Source organism: Ptychodera flava, chromosome 19, assembly GCF_041260155.1.
Source record: "Ptychodera flava strain L36383 chromosome 19, AS_Pfla_20210202, whole genome shotgun sequence".
Taxonomy (NCBI): domain Eukaryota; kingdom Metazoa; phylum Hemichordata; class Enteropneusta; family Ptychoderidae; genus Ptychodera; species Ptychodera flava.
Window position 1 is genome coordinate 6,458,899 of NC_091946.1, and position 13,146 is coordinate 6,472,044.

Below are 13,146 nucleotides of genomic sequence, written 5' to 3' on the forward strand. Positions count from 1 at the left end.
ACAAACTTGGTAGAACATGTTTTTCATGTCTCGCTTCCGGAATTTCGCATGAGCTCGCTAACTTTCTGTCTCTCAACCAGAGCACGCTTTCCCACAAATTCATGGCGAAACCAAAAAACCCAAACCACTGTAGTTTGCTAAATCACTCGGGAAATACACCGTTGCGAGTTCGGAATTATACAGAGGTGAAAAAAATACCGTGAGCAACGACCAAGTTGTGCCAGCCTATCTAAATCATTTTGGAGAGCAAAAGGGGAGGGGAGCCACGGACAAAACAGTTAAAGGAAAGCGTCTGTTTTCATTAAAATCTGAAATTATACCCAAAGTACAGCCTGCGATATTATAACGCTAAAGGTGATTGGTAGTTAATAGCGAGGGGGAAAAAGTCGCATCCTGGACTGCCTGTCAAAGGTATCGTGTTACCATGGCTATTGTAGACATTTATTAAGAACAGTGTGTATCGATAAATCAGATGGTAATAGCTGGGGAGGAGAATATTGATCAAACAACCAGACGAATCTACTCCGCCGAGTATTCTCAAAGCCTCTGACACTCAGCTTTCACAAGTGATCGACTTTTTTGTTTACCCGTCTGTGCGTCCACTGTCTGTGCTATGGCTAGAATTGGCGTACCTTCGTACGCTTCAGCGCAGACGACACAAAACTCACTGACCCAACAAACAACAAATAAAAAAAAGCTCGATTCTTTGGTGATTAAGCATGCAAGGCCCGTCGCAGCCCAGCTTGTCATCACCGGAAGGGGTAAACTTTACCGAGTTTTCGACAATATTTTTACCACCTCAGTTATGGGACAGGTAAAAGAAACCGCTGTGAAGATTCAGCATTACTCGCGACTCAATGATAAAATAAATATAGGCTTTGTGAAAACACATGCCATCGGCACCTGATGAAACATTCCATGGTGTTGTTTTCCCACAAACTAACCCAAATACACAGTCGCCATCTTGGTTGCTACCTCGGCGAGTTCCCGTTGAAGGTGTCCGTGGATTGTGCTCTGAAAACTCGAATCCCCTGCCACGCGCGTCGCCTACTTACCGGTCCCTCATGACGAGGTTGTCCGTCGGCTTCAAAATTCGTTCGCTATCCCCAGTTTCACTGAGACGGGGCGAGAATTTCGTTTCGTCGGCCAAGCCCCGACCGCCTTGCACAGAACCCTTGTAACTGTATCCACTGTCAGGCGAGGTTGGCATTGACAAAACAGAAGTACACGCTTTACATCTTGTCGCCGAGTTTAGCTTTGACTTTTCGCGTAGCATGACACAACCAGACTGACACAAAAAGAGGGAAAAGAAAACCCTTTTCAACATCTCCCCGGCTTTACATCCTACATTGGGTGGCCACTATACGCAGCGCTCAGCAAGGCACAATGTCTGTGAGCCGCACTGCTTGAATGAAGTTATATTGACGGGGAATTTCCATGAAAATGCACTATTATGGGCCGTGTATAGCAAGCAACAATATGAGATCTACCTATACAAGTGTAACCAATCATGGATTTTAAACATGTTATACAAAATACTGATTTCAGAATAAAGACTTTGTGTACGTACAGTGGCGAGATGAAAACTGGCCCTTTCTAATTGGGTCGGGACACTTCGTTGAGCGTACAATTCAACTTTCCTTTCGTTTATTATATCACGACTTTCCCCTCATTAAGTGAGATTCTTGGTCAAACACAGGCAAGCCACCTGGCAGAATTTCACTCTCAGTTTTAACAATTTCTTTTTTCTGACGGCCAATCACAACAAGGGGAGTACACCACCGGGTGCAGGCGAGGCAATTAAATGTATAATTAAGAGATCGATATTTGTACGCTTATCAATATCCAAACTGTTATTTCTACGGGATTGAACTTTATTAACCACGGCTGGCAAAATAATATTCATTGGGCCCTGTACCTTAAACTCTGTATTTCGTCAACTTTGAAACAACATGATAGGCTCTACAAATGGAGTAGGCTTTCATTATTCGAAATCAAAGAATATTAATTCCACGCTTACACCCACTTCTATATTTTGGTTCCCTCTCAGAAGGCAATTGATACAAACCGCCATTTTACCTTGCGTTCGCATGTTCAAATTTAGCCTGAATGCATGTGCATAAAGTCGATAATTTAGGGTGTACAATTTTAGTAATCTCTTGCAAAAAATGATAAGCGCGAAGAACACAGCGAGAAGTACTGGTCGGTACTTTTGCGCAGACGATAATTTTGGCATTCTAGGGAGAGAGTGGCGGGTCAACTTTTAGCTACCACCCTTTTCATAAAATAATCAGTTAATTGCCTTCCCAGCCGATTTCTCATCAAACTCAAGAAACAGGTCACAACTAAAGGAAAACAATCTTAATGAATTAAGAGATCGGGATAGAAATACAGGTACCCTCTAACTCCATGAAGATTTTTTTATGTTCCGCCCTATAGATTTTTAGCAGAAATGGTGGTTGTTGGACAACTTCACCAAAGGGTGCCATATTGGGGTTTTTGAGTCTGAGCTCTGGGTGGTTCATGTTGTCCCAGCCCTCCTAGTGCGTTTCTGCTTGTTAATACCATACACAGTATTCATGAAGTAACAATACACTGACTAATAGAGAAAGTCTCCCGTTATCATATCCAAACGACAACTGTTCACATTTTCCCGCGCATTTACCACGATTGTGACCTTTTCAAACCTTGTCAGACGACAAGCACACCAATAACGGCCTCGACGCCAGCTGATCAGTTTTAGTCGGCGTTGTGGAGAAAAAAAATGTTGGAAAGGATCACCAAAACTCGGAAATACGAAATAACCAAGATGTAGAAATACGTAATTGGGAGTAATTCCACAAAAACCGTGCCATAGTCGACAAAGATGACACCATTATAATCGCAAGGGTGGAATATTCTTACTGTTAGAGGACAATGCACATAGATGTCCACAACAACGCTCTCATGGCAATAATGTTGTAATTTTTATTAAAGCCCCCCGGGCAATTGTGATGGGAGGAAAATCTATGCTCCCCAATTACAGGAGAAATTTTTCACAATTTAGATTGACTTGCACGGAGCTGATTACACTTGTGTCCAGCTATCAACATGGTTGTATATTAAGAACGAATGTTGTAGGTTGTAGAAAGTCTGTGTCCAGTTTCGAATCCTTTTCTGTTATTTTTCCAGAGAAGAAAGAAAGAAAAAAGAAGAGCGCGAAGTTAGACGCGCTATTCGCATGGGGGCACATTTGCTCTAAAGAAGTCGGCCCGGGACGCCGTCATAGATGTCAACAAGGGAACTGAGATACGACCAAGATCGCCTAAAAATGTGACCTCTTGAAGCTGCGGTCTACCAACTTAAACCACAAAACTAAAAAAAAGGGAATATAATCATTTGCTTTGATTTCCTGACAGCGTTTTACAGCGAAAAGCACACACGAAAACGGAACACGGACTTTCCGTCTGCACCGAAACTAAAGGATTTAAACTTTCGATAGTTTCTCTCATTGGAATGACGTCATACTTCTAGAGGTCACGTGACAAGAATAACACATGCAAGCAGAAGTTTCCTTGCTTTCAAGGTCTCACACCAATAAAAATGAAAGTGTCTCTTTACTCAAAACTTCCAGAAATATACAAATCAAAAATCCAATTCACATGGTAAATAAAAATATTCTCAGCCTGTCGTCTAACAAGTCTAAACTGTTTATTTTAAAAAACTAAAACATGTTGTTTTGTTTTCCTTAAAGATTGTGGACAGGCTTCGTCTAAAAAAGGAAACATAAAACAAAGATTTATATTTTTTTCAAAACTGAAATCTAAAATGTCAATTCTCCGCTACAAAAGAGTAATTGCTTTTGATACATTTTTTTCTTAAAAAGGTTCCCAGAAAATGGGACATATTTGTTTTCAATAATTTCTGTTCTTACGAAAATATTACAAAAAGAAAGACATTGAGCTTGAAGTGAATATTTTCGCCTAAAATTGTTGAAAGGAAATGTCTAGACAAATAGGCACTAGGAGACTCTGACTCGGCATGGAGACTCAGAGAATGTGACTTAAAAAGATTTTGTTTTGCAATAGTTAAAAAGTTCAACTTTCAAGACAGGAGTTTTCGTGTCAAGGATTGAAAACGTCCGCGTCTCAGTGGCTTGGGCTCCTCTCGCTACACTATTGTATAGTTCGTCTGTTTGCAAATTGATAAAATATTCTGCAGTGCTTTCTCAGTGTTATTTTATAGTTCTCGCTCGTTTTCTCTCTATCTCTCTCTATGTATATGTCCCTCTTTCATAAGTCGGTTAGAACTCGTCTTGTATGACAACTACACTTGTTCAAAAAAATAACTGGTGTATTCAGTATATACCCTGTGAGCTATATAGTCTGGCCAGGTTTGACTTCCGCTTCCTACATAGTGTGTGATCTCGCTTCAGTTTTAGTTCATACCCGAACTCAGGTGCATGCCTGCAGAAATGAAACAATTTTCATCAATATTAGATCACTATGGAAAATATGGTGAGGCGAATGGCTCGCCAGTTACAAATTAATGCTGGAGAGAGAAGTTGATGATGATGATCATAAACGATGATGATGATGGCGAAGGCTTGCCTAAATGTTGCCGAAATTAGAGTTAGAGTGTTCATCGGCCCGATGACGACATTCGAAAACCAACTAAAAAATTCATCTCCCAATCAATTGAGCTGACCGGCGTTCATAGTTTTAAGGGGGCTACACCGGCCATATAAACCATTATATTAACCCATCACAGACGGCGGTATGCTCTGATCCGCCGAGTTATTTCCCGTCCCGCCAAGGATAAAACGCACTTGGGGCCAACAAACGTCATTTTAACAGGTGGTCAATTAAAAAGCCCTCATGGGTGTGTACACCGAAGAATAAACAACGCTAAAAATTGGAGCTTACGTAGTACTCATACTTAAAAAAATACCGAGATTAAAATTTACATCTCTAGGGTTAGTAGTTAAGAAGCGAGCACACAGTAGGGAAGGCGAGTCGTTACGACTGAAACAGGCGACGTTTTACTTCCGCCTGTTTCCAAGTTTTAATTTTTAAGCAGTTAGGGTTAGTTGTCTTTTAAAGAGAAAGCGAGTATGTGAGTGTCGTCAAGCTTGTTAACTGTACTTCACTCTTACTAGCCACTGAGCCTTAGCTTAAACGAAGCCGGTTAGTGGGAAAGTAGACGCGCTATTCTGAACTACCCTATTTGCTATAAAAAGACGAGTTGGGCCAATTATTACTCTATATTTGCGTTTTGAAAAGAGTGAGAGACTAAGAGAGAGCGAACAGACGCTGAGAAACAGTGTATTAATTCAGTGTATTAACAAAAGCCGGGGACACAGTCCATTCAGGGAGGTTTCTTTGCTGCTCTTGTTTACTGGGCAATTCTATGGACGATCAATGACTCCCGCACAAAGCACGCAGTAAAGTAATATTGAAGCGACTTCCAGTGAACCACAAACTCCAAACACGAGTACAAACCAACAGCCCACCAAAACATTTAGACACACAGCTGATGTGATTCGCTGATTGCAAATATATAAGGTGATAAGAACAGAATTATAGAAATGATCTGACTAGCGGACAATGCATCGAGGCAGATTTCCTGACTGCTAAGTTGCCTCTCACAGTATTATACCTCTATGTACCAAACCAATAAAATTTCGAACACACGCGGAATGTACATAATAAAATTTATATTGAAATTCCTGTACTTCTCAGCAAACAGTACGACAGCGCACGCCACTGCTAGACTTTTTTTAACTTCGGAACTATTTTGGGAAGACATGTCGAGTGTTTCTGTCTTGTGGTTTTTTTAGAGTTCAACGTTTTTGTGTTTCGTCAATGAACTGGAGAAAGTACTAACATGACAGCCCGCGAAATGTTATGCAAATTATTACTTCTTTTTTGGAGGGGAATGCAAAATTGTATTTTTGTGATCGTTGAACATGGTGATTTTGGGCTGTTTGAGGCTTTAGACAGACCTGGGAATGGATTCTTGTAAAATGCAAGCTTATTCCGGTTTTTGTTGCCTTTTAATGTTCAAACTTTAGGCCTGCCTTTCTACAAAGCGACCCGCCATGCACCCGGGGTCACCCGTGTCGGCCACCTTCGGCTGACGGATTTCACCAGACTTAAATTGTACACGACCGAAATTGGTCGAGTTTCCACGGCCGTACCGTTGCCCAGAAGTTGAAAAATTGTGCCGGTGATAGAATACCTTGTGCCGGGGTTTGTGTTCTGCGCTGAAAGTATGCAATTTTGAAGGCATTAATCAGGAAAAGGCGTGAGGGAGAAAGACAGACAGTGAGAGCTAGATATCGAGTTAGTCATGATAACGTAAGTTTCGCTAAAAAGATCAGAAAAGTGTTAATAGTGCGTCAAACGACAGGAGTTTCCCGCCATTTCTGCTGTCTGCAATATTAGGGCCCCTGCTATCTTGACAATTATAAGTGTTTTGTCTATGATAGTTAAGGTGCAAATCTCAACATTGTGATCAACCTCAAGCCTGTAATTTCGTGCCACACGGTTGCAAACCAGTTTTACGCACGACACGACAGATTACACTGCAAGAAAAATAAAATCGAAAGTACAGCCAACCATATATATACCTTCATCAATTTTCAAACATTGGGGATCTAGTAAGATATGTTGTTGACATACAATCATGATCGCTCACAGAAAGTCGATCTTTAACGATAGAGTTTGGGCACAGAAAAAGAAAACCATTCACTGCGGCGTAACTGGCCGAACAATGTCGAAAACAGGAAAGAAAAAGAAAACACTTGCTCCACGCGGAAATTTGAATAACTTGTCGGAGTCAAGGGACTCTATCAGTATGCAAATTAGCATGGGCGAAATCTCGCTGGATTTCAATTCTGTCTATTAAGAACTGAATATATATGCTGACATATGTTCCTACACCGATAACCAATCACACATATGAAATAAACCATTTATATCGCAAAATCTCAATGCACAGTTTTAAGCTTAAATCAAACCCTGCCTGGGTGCATCGACAACGATTACATTGACGCTGTCACAGAGCGATCATCTGTATTTTCCTATTCATTTTACGAATTCCCCATTCTCCCCACTGTCCATATTAATGACCAACACGCCCCCTCAGCTCATTAACTGCACTCCACACTTCCTGAGAGACCTGGTTGCGTAACACTGTCATGCACCAAACATGTAAATAACGTAAACTAGGTGATCACCTTCAAAATGGGAGTCAGTGAGAAAAATTCATGCCTCTTCATGCCCCGGCTTAATTAAACGAAAGGGAGAATATTTTCTACAACTTAATATTTTGCGTTCCCTTTATTTAAAAACCGATCGCCACATGTTCAATCTTGTTTCTTTTTTCCCCTAAGTGACTTCAATTCGAACATCATTGTGAACAATCCCTATATCGCATTGTTATAGTAAGAAAACAATTGGACCAATTTTCGCTTGGCAATTTCCGCACTACTGAAGCAGTTTTCATCGCTGAGTGTTTGCTGCCTGCGCATGATAATCAGCTAACTACATATCTACGGGTCACAGTATATCCACATGGATTATGTCTTGCTAAGACAACTCGCGGGTTATTGGAAGTAATATATTGAATGGCAAAACGAGCGGGATCCAAAATTTCCCTCAAAATCAATAAAAACGCGCTAAACTTGGCCCTAACATATTAGTTAAAGTGTGTTTTAATGTAATGGCTTACTGTCGGGTGAAGCTTTATTTATACGCTCTGGAATCAGAAACTGCCCGCGGCTTAAGTGACGAGTCTTATTATTTTATGCTCACTTAGTTAGATGTTTGGCGTTGTCAAAAGTGCTGAGAGCCGGCATCTTCGATTTTTCCCCTCTGACTCGCATATTTTCACCTAAAACGATTCAGTATCTCGCTCTCTCTCATGGCTCTTATTGTTGATAGCGTTATTAATAGCTATATTGAACTCGCTGGATAACAACGCCGACCGCGAGGCCCCCTTAATTTCCTCCGATCGTTAATCATGGGACTGCCGCAAAAACGCCAACCGCGTCGTCGGTCAACGGGGTATTAAACCGTGGTCGAGGCAGTTATGTCGTATCTCCTAGTTTTCGCTCCCCGAAAGTAAAAGAACCAACCAACAGGCGCCGTGTCATGCCGGATAGCGATATCAATGTGGCATGTCACAGCTAAATGCTGCCCATAAGTCAGTACCAGAAAGTTTACACACCGACCAGGCACAGCGTATAATCACTTTGTTTAAAAATAACAGCAAAGGAGAGGGTACATTGAACTGTCTTTTGTCCATGTTGGCTTGCAATATGTGAGGTTTCTCTGTAAAATCCAAAAGCGTGACAGTGTGAATACTTGGCCTTTTATCCTTCTCTGCCTTTCAATTTTCGTTGACCACACTTAACACGATGACTGCGACACTGTCGAAGTTGGCACGCAATGTTTTACAGGTTTTATTTTGGTTGTTGCATTTCGGTGGGTTCTGTTTTAGTTTTCGAGTGTTTTGCCTCGGTTCTCTACAACAAAGCGTAAGGCAGTCTCTGCTCATGGCGCAGGACGATTATGTACATTGCAACAGTCGGTGTATTGGCGACCAGCTAACGAAGTTAAACTCTATAAAAAGGCCGGGAAATACGACGCCTCTGTCTGGATTGTCAGTCGTAATCAAATTTGCAAATTGGTCGAGTTTACACGTCACGATATTACAGACGATGTAAGCGAGAACACAGCAGACGAGCGACACAGAAACCCTCCCGTCGCCGATCATAGGAACGGACGCGCCAAACCAAAACAGACTCGACCTACACTACAAACTGACCTCTTGAACAAAAAAAATCACCCACTATTCATACCGAATACACTATGACTTTGCCACCGTAAACTTGTCCTCCGCGATTACACGCGAAAACTTATGATCAGAAGCAAACAATAGTCTAGTAAAGTACTTGATTATTATCTATAATTACCACAAAATAATTCTGCTCTACCTAATAGTCATACAAAGAGTATAGCTGTCACTCGTTTGGGAAAACTCGAACGTATTTAAGCCGAGCCTCTGTCAATACAAACAGAATGGGCCGGTATGATTAGAGTTACTTATTGACAGTAAGGTAATTTTCATTCAAACACTATGAAAGTCCACTTACTGGTCTCTCGCTACGCGTAGCCGTGGTATAAATCGTGTTCACCGAACATATGTTATTCAAATTTTGAAATATTCCGGCTAAATTTGCCTGAATTGCCCTGGTACGCACTACACCTATGTAATTACACTTACGGGCCCGGTGTAGCGGGGTTGCGTGACACGTAGACAAAGTAAACGGTATGGTTGTCTGAATTGCATCAACAGGTTGGCGTACGGCCCTCTCGCGAAACAAGCCTGTCGTTTCAGCTCAATACTGCTTTTAAGCCGTAGTTATGGGCTAGGGAGTGAAATGTGGTCCCGACATAAAAAACTAACAAATATGGCCGCCATTTGGAGACATAAACGGTTATGAGTAAGGCTAGTTGGGCGGGTGAAGGACCAGCACTGTGTTGTGGTGCATACATAACGAGGGTCGACAAGCTAGCAAGACAGAACTAGAACAGATCGCTGGCACACAACCAAAATTTCATGTTGTCAACGGGACATATGACAGAAAGGGTCTAAGAGTCACATTGAACGACCAGATAAGACTACAGACTTCCCATAACAACGTGTTACGCCTAAAAACACAACTTACAAGCAATGGCTTCCTGTGTACTCAGCCGATCGTTAAACACAACTTTTAGTGAGGAAATGTCATCCATGGGACGAGTAAACGCTAACTAACCCCTACTTGACCAAACCAACGCTTAAAAATTGACGATACAAACACACACTCAACGTGAACTATCAGACGTGTGTAATCAGTTTAGTTTGAATCTAATTCCGAAATCTAAGACCTAGGATCAGCTTGATACCGATGTATTTTGGCACCCTTTTTGGGTAATATTTGTTATGTACAAATTTCCTTTAAGTCCCTGAGTAAAGAAAGATTCACCAAGTCATCGAAACGGCCTATTTGGAAAATGTCTAAAGTCTTGGAAGTAAATGGAGTTTGGGAGGGGCTTAAGAGTGAATGGCACAAGCCTAGCCAATTGAGGACGACAACTGCATGTCAGGCACGAGTTTGATTGACAATCGGAGCACGATGTTGTTTTGTGAAAGTGTAGAGATGAGAGTGCTAGCCTAGCTGGACTTACCAAGGAGACAGTATATGCACACCTCTCAGTTCGCGGTCTCACAATAAACTTCATTCTTATACTATTCATAAGTGATACAATATAATCCATTGAATCCTAGACAATATCAGGCCATCACTTCCTATAGTGACACCTTGAACTAGTTTCCTTGTTTTCAGACGACGTACGAAATCCACACACAAGTTGTAAACGGCGGGGTTTTCACTCTCGTTGCAAGAAGTTGGTGGAAAGATGGCGGCAAGTTTGTAACATCACTTTCTCGGTGCAAACAACTTGAACCTACGTCATCCTCCAAAACTCACTGCGTTCGCGAGTGAAGCCCCAAATTTCCCAACCGGCGTGTAAATAAACGCAGAAACGAGAACATGTACTTTAAATCATTAATTTATTACCTCACTTTTCCAAAACGAAACGCGTCAAAGAAGAACAGAGTTAGAGATAATCGTGTGCATATATATACAAATCTCGGCTACATTGCGAGCCAAAAATAGTCTCCAAAATTGCTGACAAGAAAGATACTGAAGTTCAAATTCATAGGGATGAGAGAGAATAGGAAATAAACCAAACAATTTTTCAAACGTCTGAAAAACAGAAACAGGGTGTCCAAATGTCCAGTGAGAATCAGAACAGCTTCTATAAATAAACTCTCACAAAATACTTCAAAAGGAAAATTGTACGAAAACTGCTTCTGCGCGGGCTACTGGCTAAAGTTGAAAAATTTACCGCGCCACGTTATTACTGCGTAGGTACAGAGTCAACTGAAAGGCTTGTGCTAAGAAAGTCTAATTATTCTGACATTAAATAATAATAAAAAAATATTCAAAAAGAAACTTTATACAAGGACGTGTTGGGTTTTTGCAAGCATTTAAGGCTAGAAAGAGCTGCATTCTTTTACAGTGATCACCTGGTCGAGTGTGTTCACTTCTACTTTCGAGACACTAAGTTTCCGTGAGTTTTTACAAAAACTGCTTTTTTGCTTGTTTCATGATTTGGTTCGTTCAAAACGACATTTTATCAATCGCCTAGTATTCATAGTAAACCCCACTGCTAGAGTACAAAGGTGAATATTCTTTTAACACTATGTCAATACAGCAGAGGCCCATATAAAATAGTCTATATCAAAGGTGTGTGGATATTTTGACAAAACAAGATGAGATTTATACTACATATGCGTAAGGGGAACCGTACCGTTTACCCCGACTCCTGAAGATGGATTCTGCGATGCGTAATGTTCTTGTGCCATTGCAGAACTGTGTTGTCGATTCTGTGCGTTGGGGTCATTGGCATCGCCTGGTAGATACATTGAGATCATTTCCCGCAAATCGCCCGGACAACTCCTGCCGCTCCTGACCGCTGCCGCCTGTGCCGCGCTCACCATTGCCGGTTCTGACTTGGGTACACCAGCCGCTGCCGAAGAAGGGTGCATTTGGCTTGTTTGTTGTGTTGTGTAGGGCGCTGCCATGGTATAACTTGTGGATGGGTTGACGTATGAGCCGGCCGAACACATAGGTGTATAAATTTGGCTCGACATGTCATACCGCGGGTGAAGTCCGCCATTTGCCGGCGCCATTTGCGAAGGTGCGCCACCCAAACCATGATGTTGATATGTGTGATGTGCTGGGAGTTGTTCTGGTTGCATCATAGGGTAACCATTCATATACCCGTTTAAGGGATACTGCATACCTTCGGCCACCGACCGTTGAACGGGGGCTCCGGGCCCAGCTATCATTCCTGGCAAAGCATACTTGTCTTTCTTCATAAGTGTCTTGGTCTTTCGTCGTGGTCTGTATTTATAATCGGGGTGTTCCTTCATGTGAACAGCCCGAAGTCTCTTGGCCTCATCGATAAATGGTCGCTTCTCAGCCTCTGACAACAACTTCCACTCAGCCCCAAGTCGCTTACTTATCTCAGAATTGTGCATTTTTGGATTCTCCTGTGCCATCTTCCGCCGTTGACCACGAGACCACACCATGAAGGCATTCATGGGACGTTTCACACGGTTGTCTGGTATCATTTGTTTCGCTGTGGACGTCGTTGAGGTTGGTGTTGGCGGAGTGGCAGTTAGCGAATTATGTTGGACCTGGGTAATCATGCTGGTCTGTTTCAAGTCCGTTTGCTCCATCATTTTGTAGGTTTGGCTGCTACCACGTTATAAATGGTGTTGTAAGAGGTAGAACGGCGAATAATCTGGTGTAAGACAGAGCGAACGAGTAAAGCGTGTTGTCCGTGAGAATCACTCGTTATTTTTGGGCCAGTTCGCCTATCACGTCCATGTGTTATTGATTGGCAGAAGGTAGTGAGTAGCCAATCAGAGTCGAGTATTTTGACAGCCCTGATAGATTGTTATTTAGTTGTGTTAGGTAAATGACAGGTGACGTAGCAAGGTGACAATTGGTTGAATTTACTAAAAAAAGGGGGCGGGACGAGGCGTTGCTACCGTGCGTTTTATTGTTCTCGCAGCAAATCAAATTAAGAGTTGGCCTGTCATTTGTGCCAATCACGCGATAATCACCCCAATGAAGGAAGCGAACTGTCATTTCGGTAGTGATTAAAATTACTTGCAGCTGCAGATGTTTACACGACGAGCGGTTTGAATGACGTTCTGCCCACGTGCCAATCACCCTACGTTAATGAAAAATAGCCGATTCCGCTATTGTGAACAACCCGTAGTCGGGGAGATGTTGTGTGCAATTAAACGTACAGTCCGCTGTCATGTTGTCTTTACTAAAAAGCTGTGAAAAACTAGATCTTTTGGAACTTGGAGCGATTCGTAATAAAGTGCATATCCGAACCAAATCAGCAAGAGAGAGACGGGGGAAAATCGAGAAACATACACCGCTACCAGCCACTGTTACAGCATACTATCTTTGACTGCACTTTGCAACTTTGCGTAGTACCGTCGCAAAAAGGGACCATCGTCTCCGTGGCT

The 13,146-nt window shown here is 42.1% G+C and overlaps 1 protein-coding gene across 12 annotated transcripts in view; it reads right to left on the minus strand.

Moving 5' to 3' along the window:
- LOC139118453 (transcription factor Sox-3-like) overlaps positions 1-13,146 on the minus strand; it is a 127,429-nt gene that overhangs the window by 18,084 nt on the left and 96,199 nt on the right. For 8 of the 12 annotated variants that reach the window (XR_011548724.1, XR_011548727.1, XR_011548721.1 and 5 more), the window contains one exon: positions 1,056-4,445. The exons of 2 other annotated variants lie outside the window; for them this stretch is intronic. Coding sequence is in view for 2 of the 10 variants with exons in the window: in XM_070681751.1 (XP_070537852.1) it covers positions 4,417-4,445; positions 11,406-12,342 (966 nt within the window). In the remaining 8 variants the exon portion in view is untranslated. Of the gene's footprint in view, positions 1-1,055; positions 4,446-11,405; positions 12,533-13,146 lie in introns of those variants that run through there. 2 more of the 12 variants (XM_070681751.1, XM_070681750.1) reach the window with 2 other exon arrangements.